Source organism: Cloeon dipterum, chromosome 4 (genome assembly GCF_949628265.1).
Source record: "Cloeon dipterum chromosome 4, ieCloDipt1.1, whole genome shotgun sequence".
Classification (NCBI taxonomy): domain Eukaryota; kingdom Metazoa; phylum Arthropoda; class Insecta; order Ephemeroptera; family Baetidae; genus Cloeon; species Cloeon dipterum.
This window is the reverse complement of record NC_088789.1, coordinates 31,475,414-31,498,534: the sequence shown is the minus strand read 5'-3', so window position 1 is coordinate 31,498,534 and position 23,121 is coordinate 31,475,414. Positions and strand designations below refer to the sequence as shown.

The window sequence follows — 23,121 nt, the reverse complement described above, 5'->3', positions numbered from 1 at the left end:
CTTTAATGATTTTGTTGACCTTTTTAAAATAATCATTTTCTCAAAAATGATAAAGGTCAATGATAGCATTATGTTCAGACACAATTAAGCAAAAATTTAAATTGGGATATCATTATCTCCTTTCCGTTACTCTCTCGTAGTTGTATTTCTTGAAGCAACCAATCAGCGTTCAACGTTCTTCGATTGCTGCAACCTTATTGGCGTAGATTCTCCTCATTTATTTAAACTGTTATTTGATGTATCGCAAAATACATAACAAAGGAAATTAATTCTGGTAGGCTGTCATAATTAAGTATACGCAAAGAATTTTTTGAAGCAGTTAATTTTATTTAACCAAATTAATCCGTTGATCATTGTGCAAAGTTCTGAGGATGAACGAGAAAACAAACATTTTCAGGCAGTCAATGTAAAAATCTTAATTCTGGCAGCTCTCTAAATGATTTGCAAATAATTCTGAGCACTTAAACTTGCAATTGCAGCGGGGGCAAGTCTTGACGGCGCGGTGTTTAAACATGGATGCGCGGCACAACTCAACATTACACTCGGAGCAGCGAACGTCTTCGTGCGACTTGTACTTGTGAATCTTGAGAAGAGATTCCGCGGCAAACAAATTGTTGCACTCTGCACACTTGACCGTCTTTGGAAGATGGATGCTTAGTATGTGCACTCGGAAGCTATCTTTACGGAAAGAACAAAAGTCACAATGGCTGCAGAAAAAAATCTCCACTTTCGATTTTTTGGAGTGAACGAGTCTCATGTGGTCTCTTAACTTCCAGCCCGAAGTGAACAATTGTCCGCAATCTTTGCATTTGCGACCGTTTTGTCGGCAACTCTTCCTATGCGTCCGATACAAACCCAAGCACTTGAATCTTTTTTTGCAATAGGAGCAAACCGATGGCTTTCTGTGTTGTGATATATATCCGTGAACCACGTCCTGGACACAAGATTTGCACTTGTCGAACGTGTGATAACTTTTGTAATGCGAATTCACTCTCCGTTTCGAGCCGAATTTGGCATCGCAACTGCCGCATTTGAAAATTTTTGGCAGGTGTCTCGCCTCTTCGTGTTTTCGCAACTCATACTGCTTTGTGGTGAAAAACTCGCAATGCTTGCACTGCAGAAGATCTTGATTTATGGCTTGTTTGTGCGACGAGTTGACATGGAGAATCATCTCAGACTTGGATTTGAAATACTCATTGCAGCCGAAATGCGTGCACGCGACTGGAAGTTCAGGCTGGTTGCGATTCAATTTCCAACTCCACGATTCCACCGAGGGTAACAATGTGACTTTTTTACATTCTTCGGAATATATTTCCCGGCTTTCCCGTGATTTGTTGTATTCCCCGTGCAAATTCTGCTGCATGTGCTGCTCTTTTTCCTCCTCGGTGTGAAAGTAAGACGCGCAGCCCCGAACTCCACATTTGATTGCTTCTTTGTGCATCAGTCTGATGTGCTGCCTAAGATCGTTTAATCTGTTGCCGCAGTAAATACACACTCCACTGACGAATTTTCTCTTCTTAGGGGATTGCTTTGTGTATTTTGCCAGATCAACCTCTTCCAACTGCACCCAACACTGTTCTACTTCTCCAACTGGAAAATTTAAACAGAAGAAATGAAGGTGTTTAATATTTATATTAAAAATTCACAAGTACCTGAATAATTCTCCCGCAGGACCTTAGCGTTTTCTTCCAATTCAAGGTTTTTCGGCCACCAAGCAACAGCCTCGTCACCAGACTCATCCCCAAACCTAAAACACGAGTCAAAATTAATAAACTGCAATTTTTAAGCTCGTAAAAATAACTAACTCGGCCTGCCAGATGCAAAAATAGCAGATCAAAGCGTCTTCTCCGACCACGTCCGGCAAGTTTTCGTCTTCTTCCGTCAGGTTCATGATCTTCATGGCCCATTTCCTCAGCTTGAACCTGTCCACCTGCCACGCGAGGACATGGCCGTCCGACGTCGGACACTCGCACAATCGGCACAGCGGCTTTTGAATGAGAATTTTTCCTTCTTTGACTCTCGGCGGCTGCATCTCTTGACTCCTTTAGTGACTCTCTATCCAAAATAATTCTCGCAAAAATTTATGTTCGTTGAATTTCAATGCCCAGGCTCTTCTTGAGTTGGTGGTCGCAAACAAACAAAATTTGTCACGCGGATCTCGCTGCTTGCATTGTCCTCTCAAGTCGAGTCGAGTGTTTACAAGCTAACAGCTGGTCAGCTGCTTTCAACAACTCCGCCCCCGTTCTCAGTGGTGTGTGCGACAAAGAGAAGAAAATTAGTAACTGGTCGGTGTCTTTATTTCCTTGTTTTATTCATCTTTTATTACCTTTTAAATTGAATTATTAATTTAATGATATCATGAACTTACAGAGCTTTAGATTAATACTTTTATGCCTAAACATTTTTGTTGTGTTACTAACTCCTTTGTCTTAACATTCATGTTTCCAGAGACAACCAATCAGCGTTCAGCACTCTTTGATTGCTTCATTCTGATTGGCGCACTCAAGATTTAAGAATCGTGTTATTTTTGTATTTCGTTACGCGTCAGGAAAGTGGGTACGCTCTATATGCGTCTGTTAAAAGGTAAATCGGGAAAAAATTTTAATACGACATATTATGCGCTCGCTTAAGACGCATAACTTCAGGGCTGAACTAATAGTACTGAATAATTTACTGGGGTACATATTAAATTTTTTTCGGCCAAATGTACAGGTCTCTGAGCCGCATATAATTTTTGTTAATACTTTGGCTCACGGCGCGACTTAAATAACTGACGAAAATTGGGCCCCGCCAAGACCCCGAAAACAAAAGATTGTAATGTAACAAATCACGTTTTTTGGACTTTTTTGGAAAATTAATCACTTGGATTTTACAACTTTTCTGTATAAAGCTTTAATTTTAAAATATTTATTCAAAGGACCTTATAATTTAATGAAAATTTAATTAAATATATTTTTAGATTGAAAACTAAACTATTGGAATTTCACAAAACTCATTCAAAGCTGAAATAAAATAACTATAAGTGGGACAAATTTTCTGGTGGATTTTTTAAATTTATAACGAAAAAATTTCATAATCCGCTTTTCATTTTAATCCGTCACAAATTTATTTTACAAAGTGATACCTGACAATATGACTATACAAAATTTTCTTTTTCCTAAAAATTTTAGGACACATGTCACGATGGAAATCATTATTATATACAAGCACACAGATCTTAATATGCTTTTGTCAAGAGCCTTTTATAATCATGATTTTTGTGTATATTCCTTAATATTTAAATATGTATATAATAAAAAAACCTTTAAACTTAGAATAAATTGTAAATATTGCAATGTATTAGATTGGAAAAGAAATTTACACAAAACACCATCCTAAACGGAAAGTGAAGTAAAATACCCGTAAAGGGACACTATTCTACAAGGTCATAATAAGATAATTCGAAATGCGAACCCGTTGGCTTGCATTGTTAAGGCATTCTCAGGAGTGTCAAAGCAATGGGAGGTATTTGAGCAGTTGGGAGATCTAATACTGGCTACCTGAATGTCAGAAATGGCAAAAAGTGGTTAGTTTAGTGACTCGAAATGCTCAAATTGCTCAACGGGCTGCTTTGCACCTTTCCAGCATGCGTGATTTGGCTTCACGGGACGAATGTCTAGCGTTTCAATGCAGTCCTCGGTGCGGAGGCAAGTGGTCCTTGAAGTGGGCTGGGTCCCTATGCGGCCTGGTGCGCCCATAATATCCGTTCGCGGTGTTATTGGGACACGGGTTTCAGCATTCCTGCTCTTCCCGGTCCGCGGACAGGGATAAAAAGAGCAATTTTTTCAGAATACAGCTGTTCATCTCAGTTTGGCACATTTTATATTTCAATGTGCTTCGAGACAATATGGAGATACAAAGATAACTTTTTTACATACATTTTCGGGCACTTGTCACAATAGAAATAATTATTATTTTCATGCACACAGCTCTTGATATGCCTGTCAAGAAGTCCTCGGCACTTGAACTTGCACTCGCAGCGGCGGCAAGTCCTGACGGTCTGGTGTTTAATCATGTATCGATGGCGTATCTTCTGATCACATTCGACGCAGCGAAGGAATCTGTGCACCTCGGATATGTGATGCTTGAGAATTGGTTCCGAGCCATACAATTTGTTGCAAAATTCACACTTCATTGTCTTGGGAAGATGTTTGCGTTTCATGTGATTCTGCATGCATCTCATGTCAAATGTAGAATAGTCGCAATGGTCGCAGCGACAAATCTCAGTTTTGCTGTGAACAGTTAATAGGTGGTGATTCAACAAGTGGTTCATGGAGAACGATTTCCCACACTCTTTGCAACTAAGGAGGGTTTGTTTGCATTTCTTCCTATGTGATTGGTACAAACCCGAGCACACAAAACTGAGTTTGCATCTGGAGCAAACCGATGGCTTTGTGTGGAACGCCTTGTATCCGAGAGTCACGTCCTGGCCACAAGATTTGCACCTGTGGAATGTGTGATATTGTTTGAAGTGTCTATTCACTAACATTGTTGAGCCGAATTTGGCGTCGCAACTGTCGCATTTGAAGATCTTTGGCATGTGCCTCCCCTCAATGTGTTTTCGCAAATTAAACTTATCCGTGGCGAAAAACTCGCAATGCTTGCATAGCAGAAGATCTCGTTTTATGCATTGTTTATGGGACGAGTTGAAGTGGAGAATCATTTCAGACTTGGATTTGAAATACTCTTGGCAGCCTTTACGCGTGCACGCCACCAGAAGTTCCGGATGGACGCTTTTCATGTGCCACTTCCACGAAACCAATGAGGAATACAATTTGCTCATTTGACAATATTTGCAGTAAATTTTGCTGCATTTTCGTGGTTTGTTAGCTTTCTCGTGTATGTCCTGCTGCATATGCTGCTCTTTTTCCACCTCGGTGTGAAAGTAAGTCGTGCAGCCCAGAATTCCGCATTTGATTGCTTCTTTGTGCATCTGCTTGACGTGCACCATCAGTCGGCCGTATCTGTTGCCGCAGTAAATACACACTCCACTGACGTATTTCCTCTTTTTAGGGATTTCCTTTTCGTATTTTGCCAGGTCAATGTCCAATTTTCTCTTCTTAGATATTTTCTTTTCATATTTTGCCAGATTAACCTCTTCCAACTGCACCCAACACTGTTCTACTTCTCCGACTGTAACATTTAAACAATATAAATTACTCTGATGAATTTTTTTATTAAATATTCCCAAATACCTGAATAATTCTCCCGCAGCACTCTAGCGTTTTCTTCCAAATCAAGGTTTTTCGGCCACCAAGCGACAGCCTCGTCTCCAGACTCATCCCCAAACCTAGAACACGCGTCAAAATTAAAATAATAAATTAAAATTCTTGAAAAAAACTCACTCTGCCTGCCAGATGCAAAAATAGCAGATCAAAGCGTCTTCTTCGACCACGTCTGGCAAGTTTTCGTCTTCTTCCGTCAGGTTCATGACCTCCATGGCCCATTTCCTCAACTTGAACCTGTCCACCTGCGACGCGAGGACGTGGCCGTCCGACGTCGGGCACTCGCACAGTCTGCACAACGGCTTTTGAATGGGTGTTTTTCCTTTTCTGACTTTCGGCGGCTGCATCTCTCGACTAGTTTCCTTCGAAGAAAGCTTTTCCCAAGAAGTGCTTTTCGTTATACGCGGATCTTACTTCTTGCATATACTGTGAAGGTGTCGAAGGTGTGAAGTCCTGTGTCTTCAGCTGCTTTCAAGTTTCAACATCCCCGCCCCCTTTTGCAGTGGTGTGTGCGACAAGGAGAAGAAAACTTTTAGCTGTTTTCTGTTTGTCCAGGCTTTCTTTATTTATTTGTTTTTTAAATTAAAGTTAAATTGTATATTTAATATGATCATGATCTTAGAAGAAGGCTTTAGATTTATACTTCAATTATTTAAAAATTTATGTCGTGTTATTATTATGGCTCCTTGTCGTTACTCCCTAGGGATCCTAGAAGCAACCAATCAGCGTCCAGCACTGTTTTATTGCCGCGATCTGATTGGCGTACTGCTCTTGACTTTTTAAGAATGGGAAAATGTGTATGTATGATTTTGCATAATCTGTCAAAAGGTAAATCGGGCAAACCTAAAAGTGTATAAAATGTCCGCGGTTTCGACGCATAACGTCAGAGCTGGATCAGCTGGACTCTTTTCGAAGAATTCACGGGTTTGATTCTTAATTTTGGCGGCCCAAGTACGTGTGAGTGCACAGGCTGATGGGATCAAAGAGGCTGCAGGAATTAAAACTGAAAATTATTTGAGTGATTTTCAAAATACAAAATAATGGTTTTTTTCTAGATTTATGCATTTTGCAACCTTCTAATCTATGGCCGTAATGTTTGCAACCAATAGTTGTTGATTTTTCAATTCCAAAAAACGTGATTTGCGACCTTTCAAACTTCTGTTTTTGGGGCTTTATGCGGGCAGGACAGCACCGATTTTGGTACCAAAATCAACATCCTTCGTTGAGGTGCGTCCACCCGGGTCCGAAGTTTTCAAAATACATTCAGTTTCGAGGTGTTAAGATTTTTTCAGCCGGAGTTTTGACAAAGTTGATGTGCGATTTTAATATATCCGCCTCAATCGTAATTCGTCTGGGATCATTTTGAGACCAAATTCGGGGCGATCCGATCAAAATCTTACGAGATATTTTTTGAAATTTCGGAAATTTGAAAACGTTATTTATTTTTGCACTTTCTCCATATGGATAACATGGAAATTTCAAAATTCGAGATTATTTTACCGACTTCATCGCAAACGCAGGAATACTCCCAGACTGGAAACCGATTTCCAGAATTTTTGCACGCATAGAAAAATTAAATTTTTTTTTTGTCTTTTGGCTTTACGACAAGTGATGTTCACAAGCGAAAATGGTTTTATTTGTCTTAAAATTCAGCCGTTGGTCTGATCGTCGCCCAGCACGAACCCTCAACAGACAGGTCTTGGACGGGGCTTTGACCTGCGGTACACTCACGACCTTTCTCAGGGTAAATCTCGACCTGAAATCCGCTCGAAGGCTGATTTTCAGTAATTTCAAGCTGGTGATGCTCGGCGACGGCCGGTCGGTTATTTGATTCTCCGCAGTTCCGCACCGACCTTTTCAAGTAAATTGAATATTTTAAGGTTTAGTCAGCGCCACTTTGGCGTCTGGAGGGCCCAAGAGGGCCGGAATTAAATTAATTTAAATTAGAATGGTGTAAATCATAGTTTAATTAATTGAATCTGAAATTTCTATATTTCTAAGGATATGATTTTAATCAATTTAGCCAGAATACAATGATATATTTATTAAACATCAATATATATGGTGTCAGGGTTCGCATTAAGCAGCATTTTTCCGAAACAAAGAATGCATTTTTACTGAAAATAAAAAATTCACATCTTTTTTAAGATAAATTCCTAAAATTGTGAAACAAAACATGGTTTTAGACTCAGGAAATTTTTATTAGCATGCTTTCTTGCCAATTTTCTCAAAAATTTAAATGGTAACCTGAGAAATTGCTTGCTTTAGTGTTGAAAATAAGATTTTGCAATATTTTCGTTGGAAAGCTTTATATTTCAAATAATCTAAACTCCTTTAAAATTAAGAAACAATAATTAATCAAATTTTTCATTTTATTTGACACAAAACACCACCCAAATCTTAAATTTAAGCAAAATAACTGTAAAAGGGACAATTTATTTATACACACGAATGTGATTGTTAACCACGTGAGTATACAAATCAGCCTTATTTTTGAAATATTTCTGGCACATGTCGCAACAGTAATTATTATTTTGGCAGCTCTTGCTATGAATTTCAAGAAGTCCCTGGCACTTGAACTCGCACTTGCAGCGGCGGCAAGTCTTGACGCTCATGTGTGTAGACTTGTGAACGCGCAGAATTTGCTGCGCGCACTCAGCGCAGTGAATGAACGAGTGCGCCGCCGACTTGTGAATATTGACAAGAGATTCCGTGGCAAACAATTTGTCGCACAATTCACACTTAACCGTCTTTGGAAGATGTTTGCGTTGCATGTGCCCCTGCATGTGGATCTTGTCATGGGTAGAATGGTCGCAATGCTCGCAGCGAAAAATCAAAGTTTTGGTGTGAACGTTTTTCACGTGATTTTTCAACCTCGAATCCACAGGGAACGATTTTCCACACTCTTTGCAAGTAAGGAGGGTTTGCTTGCATTTTTCCCGATGCGATTGGTACAAACCCGAGCACTTGAATCTGAGTTTGCATCTGTAGCAAACCGATGGCTTTCCGTGGTATGGTTTGTGTCCGAGAGCCACGTCCTGGCCACAAGTTTTGCAGTTTACAAACGTGTGATAATGTATGAAGTGCTTATCCACTGCCGCTTTCGAGCCGAATTTGGCGTCGCAATTGTCGCATTTGAAGGTCTTGGGCATGTGCTTCGACTCGACGTGTCGTCTCAAAATGTGCTCGTCGTGCCTGGTGAAATACTCGCACTGCTTGCACTGGAGAACACGCTGTTTTTGTCCTCGTTTGTGCCAAGTGTTAATATGGGCAACCATCTCAGACTTGGATTTGAAAAACTCTTGGCAGCCAACACGCGAGCACCGCATGGAAAATTCCGGATGGAGGCGTTTCATGTGCAGCCTCAACAACTTCAATGTGGAATATAATTTGTCACTTTCACAATATTTGCAACGAATTTCCTTGCTTTTGCATGGTTTGCTTCGTTTCTCATGTAAAACTTGCTGCATGTGCTGCTCCTTTTCCTCCTCGGTGTGAAAGAATGTGGCGCAGCCCAGAATTCCGCATTTGATGGCTTCTTTGTGCGAATATTTGATGTGATTCATCAGACTGTTGTACATCTTGCCGCAGTAAAAGCACACTCCCCGGACGGTTTTACTCTTTTTAGGCTGTTCCTTTTCGTAATTAGCCAGATCAATGTTGAATTTTCTCTTCTCAGGGGATTCCTTTGTGTATTTGGCCAGATCAACCTCTTCCAACTGCACCCAACACTGCTCTACTTCTCCAACTGTAAAATTTAAACAATATAAATTACTCTGATGAATATTTTTAATAACAAATCCTAAGCACCTGAATAATTCTCTCGCAGCACCCTGGCGTTTTCTTCCAAATCGAGATTTTTCGGCCACCAAGCCACAGCCTCGTCTCCAGACTCATCCCCAAACCTAAAACACGGGTCAAAATTAATAAACTGCAATTTTTTCATTCGTAAATAACATACTCTGCCTGCCAGATGCAAAAATAGCAGATCAAAGCGTCTTCTCCGACCACGTCCGGCAAGTTTTCGTCTTCTTCCCTCAGGTTCAGGGCCTTCATGGCCCATTTCCTCAGCTTGAACCTGTCCACCTGCGACGCGAGGACGTGGCCGTCCGACGTCGGACACTCGCATATATAGTCTGCACAGCGGCTTTTGAATGGGTGTTTTTCCTTCTTTGCCTCGCAGCATCTCTCGTCTTGACTCCTGAAGTGACGGCTTGTGCAAGAGAAAAAGGGCTGTTTTTAATACTCAATCAATGCCCACTTCCTGATTGAGTTGGCAGTCGTAAACAAACAAATATTTTTCACGCGAATCTTGCTTTTTATACTCTCTGAAGTCGTTTGTTTACTTTGTTCTTTGTTTGCAAGCAATACATCTACATAAGTCTTAGGGTTGGCAATATCAATATCGATATATCAAAAAAATTTGATATGTCAAATATCATATCAGTTATCATGGCTGATATTTGATATATCATATCAGGCTGATATTGATATCTAAGTCGGATATCAAGGTTGATATTAGTTGACATTTTTGACCGACAGATGGCATTTTTCATGCCGGTTTTCGCATAAAAGTTTAGGATCAAACTGTACTTTCCGTCCCCAAACATGGGCGTAACCGATATTGAAGTTTTCGCAATGCACAAAGGCGCGAAAAATGTCTCAGCTGATCGATCACAGATGATCTCTCAGCTGTGGTCAGCTTATAGTAGCTTTTGTGTTGAATGAAAATTAAATTAAATTGTTTGTAAACAATGGTCAGCAACGTCAGGTAGGTCAGGTAAAACCCTGACAACAATAAAGGCCACCCACGCCAGCTGATCGGTCACAGATGACCTCTGTCAGCTGGCAGTACCACATTTATTTTACTTGTTGAATTAAAATGATAATATGTAACAAATTGTTTGTAAACAATGATTTTAGATTTCAATGGTGAATAATTAAGAACTTATTGTAACTAATCCAATCAAAATGTGTACAAATAGCGCAAATAATATTGCGAAAATTGCTCTGATGATGGCATAGCCCCAAATTAAAAATTGAAATACTTAATACAAAACAGCTGCTACGGTTTAAAGTAATTTCATTCTGATTTCTCTTATGTGTATCTATTAAACTCAATTATTTATTACCAGATAAAGGTTGAAAAGCACATTATGATGTGGAGAAAAACACCCCAATATTTTAATTTGAAGAAAAATTGACGCTCTCACATTATCAGCTGATATTGTAAACATCAAACTCAAAAATTAATTTTAAATGGCACAATTAAATTATAATATTTTATTTATTACCTAATAATAGCTATTAATTAATTAATTAGACACCCATGTGGCGGGTAGGGGGGAAGGGAAAGCAGCCAGATGCAAATTTTGGCGCCATATGGTGGGATCCGACACACCCCCTTCTCAAACATCTGTTTTAAAGGCGCGCAAAATTTAAATTATTTGAATACTCATCCCATATGCCTGCGGAAAACCGCCATTTTTCAAATGTTTTCTTATTTAACCGATATATATGATAAAACCGGTGAAAAATGCTTAAAAAATCGGTTTTTAAGCCTTAAAAATAGCCATAACCGGTTTCGGTTCATCCGGCAGCCATTTTTTGATCATCTGGAAATATCATCGTTGATATATCAAATTTTGATATTTTTTCGCTGATATATCAGTGATATTGATATTTCAAATATCATATCAAATATCGATAATTGATATTGTTTTTTTCACAAAGTCACAACCCTAATAAGTCTCGCGTCGCGTGTTTGTGTGCTTGCAAGATAATAACAGAAACAGAGCTGCTGATCAACAACTCCGCCCCTTTTCTCAGTGGTGAGTGCGACAAGGAGTAGAAAATTCGAAACTGGTTTGTCTTTTTTATCAGGTTTATTTGTTAATTTTTTCATTTTAAAATTAAATTATTTTTAATTCGTTATTTATCTTAGAGAGCTATAAAGAATTTGCGTTCGTTACCTTTTATAATATTTGAGTTTTGATATTAACTCCTCATCTTAACCCTCTTATGCTTCTAGAGGCAACCAATCAGCGTTCAGCGCTCCTTGATTGCTGCCTTCTGATTGGCGGAATGGTTATTTCTGCTTGGGATTTATCTCATTTTTATTTCCTTACGCGCGCGCGGCTCCAAAAACAACGCAATGCTCTTTTTTGATAAGAGCGCAAATAAAATGGTATAAATAATTACATTTACTTCAGTCAAAAATTAAACCGGGCAGTTGGTACATTACGCCTTTTTGCGTTTTGATTCACAATCTTGGCTGCTCTGTGCTCTGCTGCAACACTCCCTCTCTCGTTGCAGGCGCTTTTAGAAATGAACTTTTTCTCGTCATGAATTCTTAAGTATTTGGAAATAAAATTTTGAGAATGCCTGCAGTAAATAAAATGAGATTCTCTATCATTTTGCAAAGTTATCCATCAAGAATTGATTTCAGCACATATAAGTGTAGCAGGTAGTGAATTAGTCTTTTTTTTCTGCGAGAAACGTGGATTTCCAACCTAACAATAAGCAGGCAGGTCACACTGAATTAGTTTTGCTTTAAAATTCTGTTAATGTGAAATATTAATTAAAATGAGATTACATTTAATTTTGAAAGTAAATTTTGGTGACCTTTCTCTCTGTAACACCACGAAAAATGTTATGCCTGGCTGTTGCCTACTGTATAACTTACGGTCCACGCAGAGCCGGGAGGGCTGTCCGACGTGCCGAGCAGACCTGCGCCGCCGTCGCCGCCGATCTCTCTCTATTTAATCTCTCTATCTGCTGCTGGATGCGCCAAGCCATCACTCGCATCATAAAAAGTCTCATCTCAAATTTAAAACACTAATTGTAAAACCACGCCTTATCTAAATCTATTTATGAGTAAAAAGAATTTAAAAATTGAACAAATATTTTGTACTAATTATTTGAACACACCGACAATATCTGCACAATCCGATTTTCGCGCTCTTGGCATTCAGCAGTGGAAAAAGACGGATTTCTTTTTTCTTTTTCTGCTGCTGTTGGTGGTGTTTTCTTTGGAAAACTGACGCAAGGCAAGTCTGTATGTGAGAGCTGGTGGGTAGAGCGAATAAAAGTTAAGCGTCAGTGATTTTGAGGCTGAGAATTGTAAAGATAATGAGTTGTGTTAGGATTTTAACGTAAAATATGTGAAGGCAAAAGCGCTGTAATTGCAGAGTTAAAAATTGTGTTACTAAAGCGAATTCCAAGTACGAACTAAAAGTACAAAGTTGTGCATTTGATTAATAAGACTGTTAGGTCGGTTAGGTCTAAAATTGTAAACAAAAGTCTGATTTAAATTGTAAATCAAAATACTATCAAGTATTGTAAGAGTTTTAAAGCAAAGTCAAAAGTAAAATATCTATTAATAATCTGAATTGAGTTAATATTTTGATAACCATTAATTTGTGTGCTTAATTCCTTGATTGAACTTCTCGATGGTTGTTCAGTGCCGCGATTAGTAGTATCTTCCCAAGCGAATATTTATTCTTCCCAAGACTACCGATTTCCCCAGTTAAGTAAACCAACCCCTAAGTGATAGGATGACACAACGCTAAAGTTATTGGTTCTCATAGAAATATTACAACATCAAACTTACGCATATAATAGGAAAATAGGATGCTTTGCAAAATGTTCCAATGCAGAAATGCGACACTAAAATGAACAACACTCATTGATAGTGACTGCCAAATTCAGTATGTTTACACGTATTAAACTACACACCAATTATTATTAATTAAAAACATTATGTATTCCACAATTTCAATAAAATTCCAATTAAATGAATCAGTGCAGGATCTAATATTTGGAAATGTACACGTCTGAAGCCTTTACGAAGTCATATGTCTGGTTGAATTGAACCTAAATGCTCCAACCCTTCAGATCGACCCATTTTTACCTGGAACATAAGGGTATTTATTGACATATATAGTTACACCATCTTGACGAGCAAATAAAACATTTTTAAATTAAATAATATTTTTACAATAAATGCTTGAAACTTGTATTTATCACTATTTAATCGTAGATGAGATAAAAAAGGAGTGTTGGCAGTCATTTACGCCATAAAATTTCAAAATTATCTTTTTGTACTAACCTTAAAACAAATCCTCCAGTGTACTCGTGGCCGACCCTTTGAGAAAATCTTTAAATGACAGCTAAAAGTATAATGTAGCGACTGTTTATGAAATATTTTAGTTTTATGAGATAAACACTTCGAATCTCAATCAAAACTTGCATGAAATATGCGATCTACTTTTATTAAAATAAAGATATTTTTATCTGTGTTTACTCACTTCAAGTTCAATCAGTGTTAATTGGTGATTCGATAGTGAATGAAATCCCTTTTCGAGCAAACAAATATAGCTATAAAATTAAATATAAACCAATTTTACGAAGGAAAGCATTTTTTCAATCTAAATCTAAATTATTCAAGCTGAAATGACATCTCTTTCCGTGCGAAAGGGTTAATTTTGAATATTCTCAGCAATGTGTCACAGTGTAATAATACATTCTTAAGGGAAATAAAAATTAATTAAAAATCAATTATTCATTTAAGAAAATATTTTAATGAAACACATGTACATTTGTATGCTATTATATAAAAATATTTACTTATTATTGTATTAAATTTGATACAAATCAAAATATACTAGCAACCTATTTATTATTTTGAAGTAATTTTTATTTCTCTATAAGGCAATATGTCTTTATGATTAATTGTTAATAATGCTATACACTAAATATTAGTACATAAATGCATCAATAGTACATAATTAGAAAAGTTTATTTGTGTTTGATATTATAATACAATAATAGTAGCTTTGCAAATATCTGGCCTTTGTGCTTCTCATTTCAAATTGCAGATTAAAAAATTGTTTCTTCTCTGCAATTGTGTGGCAAACTATAGATGTTTTTTTGCCATTTACAATTATTCTGGTATGGATATCCTGCGCACTCTTGTGAACAAACAAAATACGTAACAGTCATTTCGATCATTCTACTATACATCAGAGTCATTTTCATTTAGTATTTTAAGAACTTCAGAGTTGACCTTCATTTTACGTAATACACCGACACATTCTTTGTCATTCCTAATCATTTCATTTACTTTGGCACCATGGTCGAGCAGTTTTTGAACCACTTCTTTCACTCGATTATGCTTTGCCGCTAGAAATAAAGCAGTCTCTCCAAGAGCATTTTCTAAATTTATCTCGGCAATTTTTGGAAGTAAAGCTTCCACTATTTCTGGGTTTTCATTAAATCCAGCAGCTAGGTGAAGTGCCGTCAATTCTCCTTGACTTTGTAAATGAATGTCGGCGCCGTTTTCGAGCAGCATTCGGACAATATCTGAAGCTGCGTTATATCTAGCGGCCGAATGCAGTGGAGTCCAATTTTTATAGTCTACTGCGTTAATTTTTGCACCTTTATCAAGTAAAGTTTTCACTATTTCCGGGTTTTTGTTCCACCCAGCGGCATGGTGAAGGGCCGTTGATCCTTGTTTGCATCGTGAATGAATGTCAGCGCCGTTTTCCAGCAATGTTTGGATAATTTCTGGAGCTTGGTTAAATTTAGCGGCAAAATGCAGTGGGGTCCATTCATCATTGTCTAGTTCATTTACTTTTGCACCATTTTTAAGCAAAATCTTGACTATTTCTGGATTTGGGTTCCAACCAGCGGCTTGGTGAAGGGCCGTTGATCCTTGTTGACTTCGTGAATGAATTTCAGCGCCGTTTTCCAGCAACGTTTGGACAACTTCGGCAACTGGGTTACTTTTAGCGGCGTGATGCAGTGCGGTCCAATTATTCTTATCTTGCGCATCTACTTTGGAGCCTTTATGGAGCAAAGATTGCACTATTTCTGGGTTTTCACTAGATCCAGCAACTAGGTGAAGGGCTGTTAATTCTCCTTGACATTGTAAATGAACGTTAGCGCCGTTTTCGAGCAGCATTCGGACAATATCTGAAGCTGGATTATATCTAGCGGCCACATGCAGTGGAGTCAATTTTTTATTGTCTACTGCGTTTATTTTTGCACCTTTATCCAGCAAAATTTTCACTACTTCCGGGTTTTTGTTCCACCCAGCGGCTTGGTGAAGGGCCGTTAATCCTTCTTCACATTGTGAATGAATGTCAGCGCCATTTTCCAGCAATGTTTGGATAATTTCTGGAGCTTGGTTAAATTTAGCGGCAAAATGCAGTGCGGTCCATTCATCATTGTCTAGTTCATTTATTTTTGCATCATTTTGAAGCAAAATTTTCACTATTTCCGGGTTTTTGTTCCACCCAGCGGCTTGGTGAAGGGCCGTTGATCCTTGTTGACATCGTGAACGAATGTCAGCGCCGTTTTCCAGCAACGTTTGGACCACTTCGGCAACTGGGTTACTTTTAGCGGCGTGATGCAGTGCGGTCCAATTATCCTCGTCTTGCGCATCTACTTTGGCGCCTTTATGGAGCAAAGATTGCACTATTTCTGGGTTTTCATTAAATCCAGCAGCTAGGTGAAGGGCTGTTAATTCTCCTTGACTTTGTAAATGAACGTCAGCGCCGTTTTCCAGCAACATTTGGACAACTTCGGCAACTGGGTTACTTTTAGCGGCGTGGTGCAGTGCGGTCCAATTATCCTCGTCTTGCGCATCTACTTTGGCGCCTTTATGGAGCAAAGATTGCACTATTTCTGGGTTTTCATTAAATCCAGCAGCTAGGTGAAGGGCTGTTAATTCTCCTTGACTTTGTAAATGAACGTCAGCGCCGTTTTCCAGCAACATTTGGACAACTTCGGCAACTGGGTTACTTTTAGCGGCGTGGTGCAGTGCGGTCCAAATATCCTCGTCTTGCGCATCTACTTTGGCGCCTTTATGGAGCAAAGATTGCACTATTTCTGGGTTTTCATTAAATCCAGCAGCTAGGTGAAGGGCTGTTAATTCTCCTTGACTTTGTAAATGAACGTCAGCGCCGTTTTCGAGCAGCATTTGGACAATATCTGAAGCTGCGTTATATCTAGCGGCCAAATGCAGTGGAGTCCATTTTTTATTGTCTACTGCGTTTATTTTTGCACCTTTATCCAGCAAAATTTTCACTATTTCCGGGTTTTTGTTCCACCCAGCGGCTTGGTGAAGGGCCGATGATCCTTGTTTACTTCGTGAATGAATGTCAGCGCCGTTTTCCAGCAACGTTTGGACCACTTTGGCAACTGGGTTACTTTTAGCGGCGTGATGCAGTGCGGTCCAATAATTCGCGTCTTGCGCATCTACTTTGGCGCCTTTAAGGAGCAAAGATTGCACTATTTCTGGGTTTCCACTAGATCCAGCAGCTAGGTGAAGGGCTGTTAATTCTCCTTGACTTTGTAAATGAACGTCGGCACCGTTTTCGAGCAGCATTTGGACAATATCTGAAGCTGCGTTATATCTAGCGGCCAAATGCAGTGGAGTCCATTTTTTATTGTCTACTGCGTTTATTTTTGCACCTTTATCCAGCAAAATCTTCACTATTTCAGGGTTTTTGTTCCAACCTGCGGCTTGGTGAAGGGGCGATGACCCTTGTTGACTTCGTGAGTGAATGTCAGCGCCGTTTTCCAGCAACGTTTGGACCACTTTGGCAACTGGGTTACTTTTAGCGGCAAAATCGAGTGCGGTCCGTTCATCATTGTCTAGTTCATTTACTTTTGCACCATTTTTAAGCAAAATGTTCACTATTTCTGGATTTGGGTTCCAACCAGCGGCTTGGTGAAGGGCCGTTGATCCTTGTTTACTTCGTGAATTAATGTTGGCACCTTTTTCTAGAAACATTTGGATAATTTCTGGAGCTTTGTTAAATTTAGCGGCAAAATGCAATGCGGTCCATTTATCATTTTCTAATTCGTTTATTTTGGCACTTTTTTCAAGCAAAATCTGTACAATTTCTGGGTTTTCATTTGATTTAGCTGCTAGGTGAAGAGCTGTGATTCCTTCTTCATCTTGAAGGTTAACGTCAGCACCGCATTCTAGTAATTTTTGAACCACTTCTGTAACTTCGTCATTTTTAAAGGCGTGATGCAATGCACTTCGTTTTTTATTGTCTGTTAAGTTTACCTTGGCACCATTTTCGAGCAAAATTTTCACAATTTCAGGGTTTCTATTTGACCTTGCTGCTAGGTGAAGCGCTGTGAATCCTTCTTTGTCTTGTAAATTTATGTCGATGCAGCATTCAATAATCTTTTGCACTACTTCTGTATCTTTGTGATTTCCAGCGGCGTAATGCAATGCAGTTCGTTTTTCATTGTTCTGTAAGTCTACTTTAGCACCTTTCGTAATAATTTTTTTCACTATTTCTGGATTTAAATATGATCTAGCTGCTAGGTGAAGAGCTGTGTTTCCTTCTTCGTCTTGTGAATTAACGTCGGCACCGTGTTCTAGCAGCTTTTGTATCACTTCTGTATCATCCATATCTTCTAAATTTTCGAAGGCGTAATGTAATGCAGTTTGTTTTTCATTGTTTTGTAAGTTTAATTCGGCACCATTTTCAAGCAAAATATTCACAATTTCGTTTTTTTCGTATGACATAGCAGCTAGATGAAGAGCTGTGTTTCCTTCTTCGTCTTGTGAATTAACGTCGGCGCCGTGTTCTAGCAGCTTTTGGACCACTTCTTTAACTTCGTTATTTTCTGCGGCGTAATGCAATGCAGTTTGTTTGTCTTTGTTTTGTGCGTTTACTTTGGCACCTTTTTCAAGCAAAATTTTCACAATTTCTGAGTTTCCATTCGATCCAGCTGCTAGATGAAGGGCTGTTACTCCATAATTATCTTTTGAATTCACATTGGAGCCCCTATCAAGAAGTCCTTGCACTAAATCGGTGTTATTCGACTGGACGGCGTACTGAAAAATGGATTTTCCACATGATTTATTTTGATCATTTACTTCAATATTGTGCTTCGTTACAAGCTGGGCTGCTACTTCCCATTTTTTTCTTTCACAAGCCAGCAGAAGCGTTGCGTAATTCAATTTAGTTTCAGCATTTTTACCCACCTCAGTGTTTTTCAAGATCCAAAGAGCCACTTCTTCGCTGCATTTGTAGTCATCAATCGCCAGGTGGAGGCTGCTTTCTCCAGTGTTGGTTGTTTCGGTCGCCAACTCGCTATTTTTTTGGTGCACCAACTTGACCATCTCAAGGTGCCGTAATGCGAAGTGCAAAGCGTTTTTACCGTTGTTATCTTTTAATGAGAAATCAGCTGGCTTGAGAAACTTGAACATTTCTCTCAAGTTCTCTCCACATATTTTTATGACCATATTTAAACGGCTGGTTGATTTAGCTGCCCAATTCGTAAAGGAATCAAAGTAAGTCGCGTCCTTCCCCTTTTCCATAGAAAAGAAAAGGTCAACGAACTTCCTGCACTGCACCAATTCATCGTTGAACAAGGGCACTTCTTCAGCTACTGGATTTATTAAGTCGTATATAAATTTTTGAGCGGTAAGAAATTCTGCAAATGTTTGGTGAGTGAAATCGACTCTTTCATTGCAGTATGTCACAACTCCAAAAGCGTTGATCTTCTCCAATGCTTCTTTAGTAACACTGCCTTGGTCGATCTTCACTCCTGTTAAGAAACGAGAGGCCACCAATTGTATGAATTTCAATGAATTTTTAATTGCCTCCTCTCCAACATCGTTACCTCCGTTTTCTCTCTTCAAACAAATTTGCACTTTGTTCCGCACTATCTTGTCAAAGATGTCATACAAGTTTCCATCACCTTTGTACTCCGCCAACAATTTGAGATAGAGTGGGTTTCCCAGAATGTGTTTGTCTTTGAAGTTTGTCCTCAATTGTTTGATTTCTTCCTCTTTCTTTCCTGCCACTTTCTTCAGAAACTTGATTTGCTTCTCTTCATCCAGGGCTTCAATCTCAACTATCGTCGAGTTTTTTATTCTTTCTTGAATGTGGTGCAATTCATGAGGCCTGGTTCCGATGAAGAGTGGGACTCTTGCATTATTCAATGCGATCAAAATTTTGATGATTTTTTCTCTGTAATCTGGGCACACTTCGTCAAAACCGTCGAGGAAAACAATAACTTCTCTCTTCTTTATCCAGTTGTTGATGTCGTCATGAGAATTGCAAGTTGTTTTGGCGAGGAAATTGACTTCATTCACGTTATGTAGTGGCATTTCACGTAAGTACCGATAATGTTTTTTTAGAGGAATCAGCAGTAATTGAAACCCTTCAACAATTTTTGCGAGTTGGTGCGCCATTTCTACGAGTACGGTCGATTTGCCTGCTCCAGCAACTGAATTAAATATCCAAAAATAGCTCGCATCAGATGAATCACTCGGTGTAGAGAAAGCTTTTATGTTTTTGAGTGATATTATCAAAGGTTCATCCTCACTTGAAGATTTTGTTTTGTTTTGATGACTCTTTGTCTGAAGCTCTATCTTATTTTTGTTTTCCTCAAACAATTGTTTGGCCATTCCTATTAATGTTTTAAAATCAATCTTCTCCTCAAAAGGATATCCCATTAAATATTTAAATCTACTCATTTCGCCACGGGGGATTTCAGTTTTTTTTAGTGCAAAATCTGGTTTGACAAATGTTCTTGGCCAAGTAGGAAATGTCAAGAGATACTGCAAAGTAGAATTGAGAAGAACCATCTCCTCTATATTGGACTCACGAGTTAGCAGAGGCCCCAGATGTTCTTGCAGGCTTTTTCCCCCAATATTTCCCAGAAGTTCAATCAACTTCTCTAATGCATCTATGTGAGAGAATTCATTTATTAATGCCTTGGAGACATGCAACTATTTAAAAATTACCTTCAAATTTTAGAATCAACACCAGCCAGCCACTGTGGTTTGTAGCATCGACTCGTAAATCTTTCATTGGCACGGGGATCTATAAATAAAGAGATATTTATCAAACTCTAATATCTTTTGCATCAGTTGGAGAATGGCTTACATTGTCCGTTTGTGGTGCTTCCACGTTAACAACGAACAGAATTTTCGGCTTTCCTATCAATTTATCGTTTTTTGGGCCGACCAAACTGTGTAGGATGTCCTTGATTGGAATCTCTTGACCCTTTTGCACGCGCACGCAAACCTCTTTGTGTTTGTTTACACACACAGGGCCAAATATGCAGGTCAAAATGCAGCCCACGTCTGGTTCCAACTCGGAAACTGTAATACCATAATTAAACCAAATTTAATAATTTCTCTGTTTTGAAACTCACCCATTTTAAAATAAAAGTCCTTGGACAAACTGCTAAGAGACCAGTCTCTGATATGGAAGTCTAGTTTATGAAGAGCTCTTTTCACTTCTTGCACTTGTTTGTTTTGGGCCAAGGATAAAATGAAACCTTTGCGACCCCTGATATCTTGTCCTTCATTCGATTTCCAGGAGAACTCTCTGGAAAGTATTTCATTTGAGACCTTGCTCACGTTACCAGACCCATCAGTGTTTGAAAAAGGTTTTGCTGCGATTGTCGTCCTGAAAAAAATTGTCGTGTGAATTTGTTATACTGATTATTAACAAGATCATTAAAAGATATAAGAAGAGTCATCTACGGTTGTTTATTATTGACATTGTCCGTTTATTTACGACACTCACTTTGAGATTAAGAATTTTCTGTCTTGTGTAAACATTTTGAGCTCTGGTGTCTGCCCCAAAGGAATATTTTTATCAAAAGTCGTAAATTTGCATGACGTTTGATGCATTCGACTCTGAACAATTGTGAAGAAATTCAACAAGGGCTCGTCAATTGCTTCGTTCAGACTTGTGCAGATGTTTTTTACAAACCATGAACCACTCCCATCAGTATTTGCTAATGTCGCTGTAACAATGTTTAAAAATAGATTAATTTAACGAAAGAAGCAATCGTTGCCGTAAAAACTTACTTTCTACTGTCGAATAGAACACGACACAGTTGTGCATTCCCGGGTGACTGGTTATTCTACAGGAATTCTTGTTTTCATAGTTTTCTAATGAATTCTTCGAGCAAAACTTAGAATCGTACAAGGACCCCCGACATGACTGAAACATGGAATAATACTTTTATGTAACACTGAAAAACTCTCAAATATAAATTATAGATATTGTGTTTTTGAAACTTACCCCAAAATTCACGACTTTCAAACATTGGTCGAATCTCTGTAGCTTCTGTAATGAGTCAAAGACTTCATCTGTTGTGAAAGACACGCGGTTATTGGTTTCCCTATCGAAATGGTTGGTCCATATTTCTCCGTTTACAGTCCCATGAGAGAGAAAGAAAAGCATGAAAACAGAGGGCACTTCGTCTGAACAAAAGAAAATGAGCATACATGAATTTTAAATTTAATGTGTTTCACCTTGTAAGTTGAAAAACCGCAAAAGCTTTTCTCGATCGCTGAGAAGTTTGAGCAAAGTCTTTTTGCTCGGTGACAGAATGTCACGGAAATTGCAATTTCGGTTTTTCCCGAGAGAAGTCTTGAGGTTGTCTATGTCAGAGGCGTCTCCGTTTCGGAACAGCGGATCATTTATGAAATCGTAGTGAATGACTAAGACACAAACACTTGAAATAGCGACATTAGTTTCAAATTATAAATTAACTCTGGAAGTCTGGATAATTACTTGTCTGCGTTTTGTCTATTGACTTTTCCATCTATTTCATATTCAAAAAATCCTAGGTTAGCTACTCCTTCAGACCGAATGTGCGAATAGTCTGGAAAAAATTATTAGCAATAATTATTTCCTCACAACTCAAATAGAAACCTTTCTAGTAAACACACATTAAAAAGTAATTACCTATCTCATTCTCTGAGTCATCATGCGACTCGATCGGATCTTCGAATACAATTGGCGTAACGAAAGGAGTTGCTCCTGTAGAAACATTTTTTGAGGTGGAGTTTGGCTTTTCCAAGCTTTTTGATGCCGTTGAGAAATCCTCATTTTTTGTTTGCTGATTGCATTCGCTACTCCATAATCGCTTTTCATTCTGCAGAAACATTTTCGTAGATAGTCTTTTTTGATCATTTTCTCATAAGTTTCAAGTTTCAAGTTCTAGACGTCAAGATCAATTCAGGACTTACAATAACAGTGTTTTAAATAAAAACAAACTCTAATTGATGTATACCTGCTGCGACTCGTCGTGTTGTTGACTTCCTGAAGCGTCGGAAAAATCCAACCGTCGGTATTTTTTTGGAACTTTGATGTTGCACGTTCCAACGTACTGTTGCAGTTCTTGGACAGAGGAAGCAGTGGCAAGAACGAGACATTCTTTGTACTCTGCCTCGGTCAGCAAGTGCTCAAAATCTGCGTCAGTCTTGGGTGTCTGGTCCAGGAAGGACCCATCGTCAAGGTCAACCTCCAAAGACACGTGCCATGCTGATTGGAACACACCTCCCCAGAATTCTTGTCCAAGGGTGTCCCAGGCAACTCCTGGATTCGAATGTCTTGCATTTGCTCTTGGTTTCAAATACTTAGACGGTACAATGAAGTAATTTTTTTTGGTGTTCGTGTCCAAACAGTACGCGAAATAATTTCCTTCCGTTTCCATCGAACTGGGATGACTTCAATGTCGTTTTCACAAGCCGTTTTCCATTTCGTTAAGAAATCTGTAGTCAAAGGAAGTGACACAAGGAAAGAATGAAGAATAATAACTCATATATAGTACATAATTCCATTAATTAAGTAATGATAATGCATGATTGACGATAATTATTTAATTTAGGGCATTATGAAACAAAGCTGTTTCAGGACTAAAGAGTTCACATTGTAAAATATTTCCCAATTTGACCGAACACAAAAATTTAATATATTATTTAAGATGTATACAGTTTAGCAGAAACTGCAAATACTGCAAGAGATACTTATTTTCCCTGCAAGCGGCTTTGCTTTCAGGTGATTGAGCCGCA

General features: G+C 38.6%; 3 protein-coding genes across 4 annotated transcripts; all 3 read right to left on the bottom strand.

Moving 5' to 3' along the window:
• Positions 1 to 68: 68 nt before the first annotated feature.
• On the bottom strand, positions 69 to 6,346 carry LOC135942995 (PR domain zinc finger protein 5-like). 2 transcript variants are annotated; one of them, XM_065489380.1, is made up of 5 exons: positions 5,385 to 6,346; positions 5,235 to 5,329; positions 1,806 to 5,172; positions 1,653 to 1,747; positions 69 to 1,590 (listed from the first exon to the last, which is right to left on the bottom strand). In XM_065489380.1, the coding sequence occupies exons 3-5, from the start codon at positions 2,030 to 2,032 to the stop codon at positions 416 to 418; spliced, it is 1,497 nt and encodes a 498-aa protein (XP_065345452.1). In that variant the 5' UTR covers positions 2,033 to 5,172; positions 5,235 to 5,329; positions 5,385 to 6,346; the 3' UTR covers positions 69 to 415. The 2 variants fall into 2 exon arrangements, with proteins under 2 accessions (XP_065345452.1, XP_065345451.1); XM_065489379.1 differs by lacking the exons at positions 69 to 1,590; positions 1,653 to 1,747 and having other exon boundaries at positions 3,818 to 5,172; positions 5,385 to 6,322.
• Positions 6,347 to 7,283: 937 nt separating this feature from the next.
• Positions 7,284 to 9,320, bottom strand: LOC135943805 (PR domain zinc finger protein 5-like). Its single transcript, XM_065490469.1, has 3 exons — positions 9,226 to 9,320; positions 9,075 to 9,169; positions 7,284 to 9,012 (listed from the first exon to the last, which is right to left on the bottom strand). The coding sequence occupies exons 1-3, from the start codon at positions 9,318 to 9,320 to the stop codon at positions 7,700 to 7,702; spliced, it is 1,503 nt and encodes a 500-aa protein (XP_065346541.1). The 3' UTR covers positions 7,284 to 7,699.
• Positions 9,321 to 14,040: 4,720 nt separating this feature from the next.
• On the bottom strand, positions 14,041 to 22,763 carry LOC135943804 (uncharacterized). Its single transcript, XM_065490468.1, has 11 exons — positions 22,341 to 22,763; positions 22,013 to 22,202; positions 21,839 to 21,929; positions 21,577 to 21,779; positions 21,344 to 21,525; positions 21,127 to 21,262; positions 20,840 to 21,062; positions 20,463 to 20,719; positions 20,192 to 20,409; positions 20,050 to 20,128; positions 14,041 to 19,991 (listed from the first exon to the last, which is right to left on the bottom strand). The coding sequence occupies exons 1-11, from the start codon at positions 22,761 to 22,763 to the stop codon at positions 14,281 to 14,283; spliced, it is 7,713 nt and encodes a 2,570-aa protein (XP_065346540.1). The 3' UTR covers positions 14,041 to 14,280.
• Positions 22,764 to 23,121: the final 358 nt, after the last annotated feature.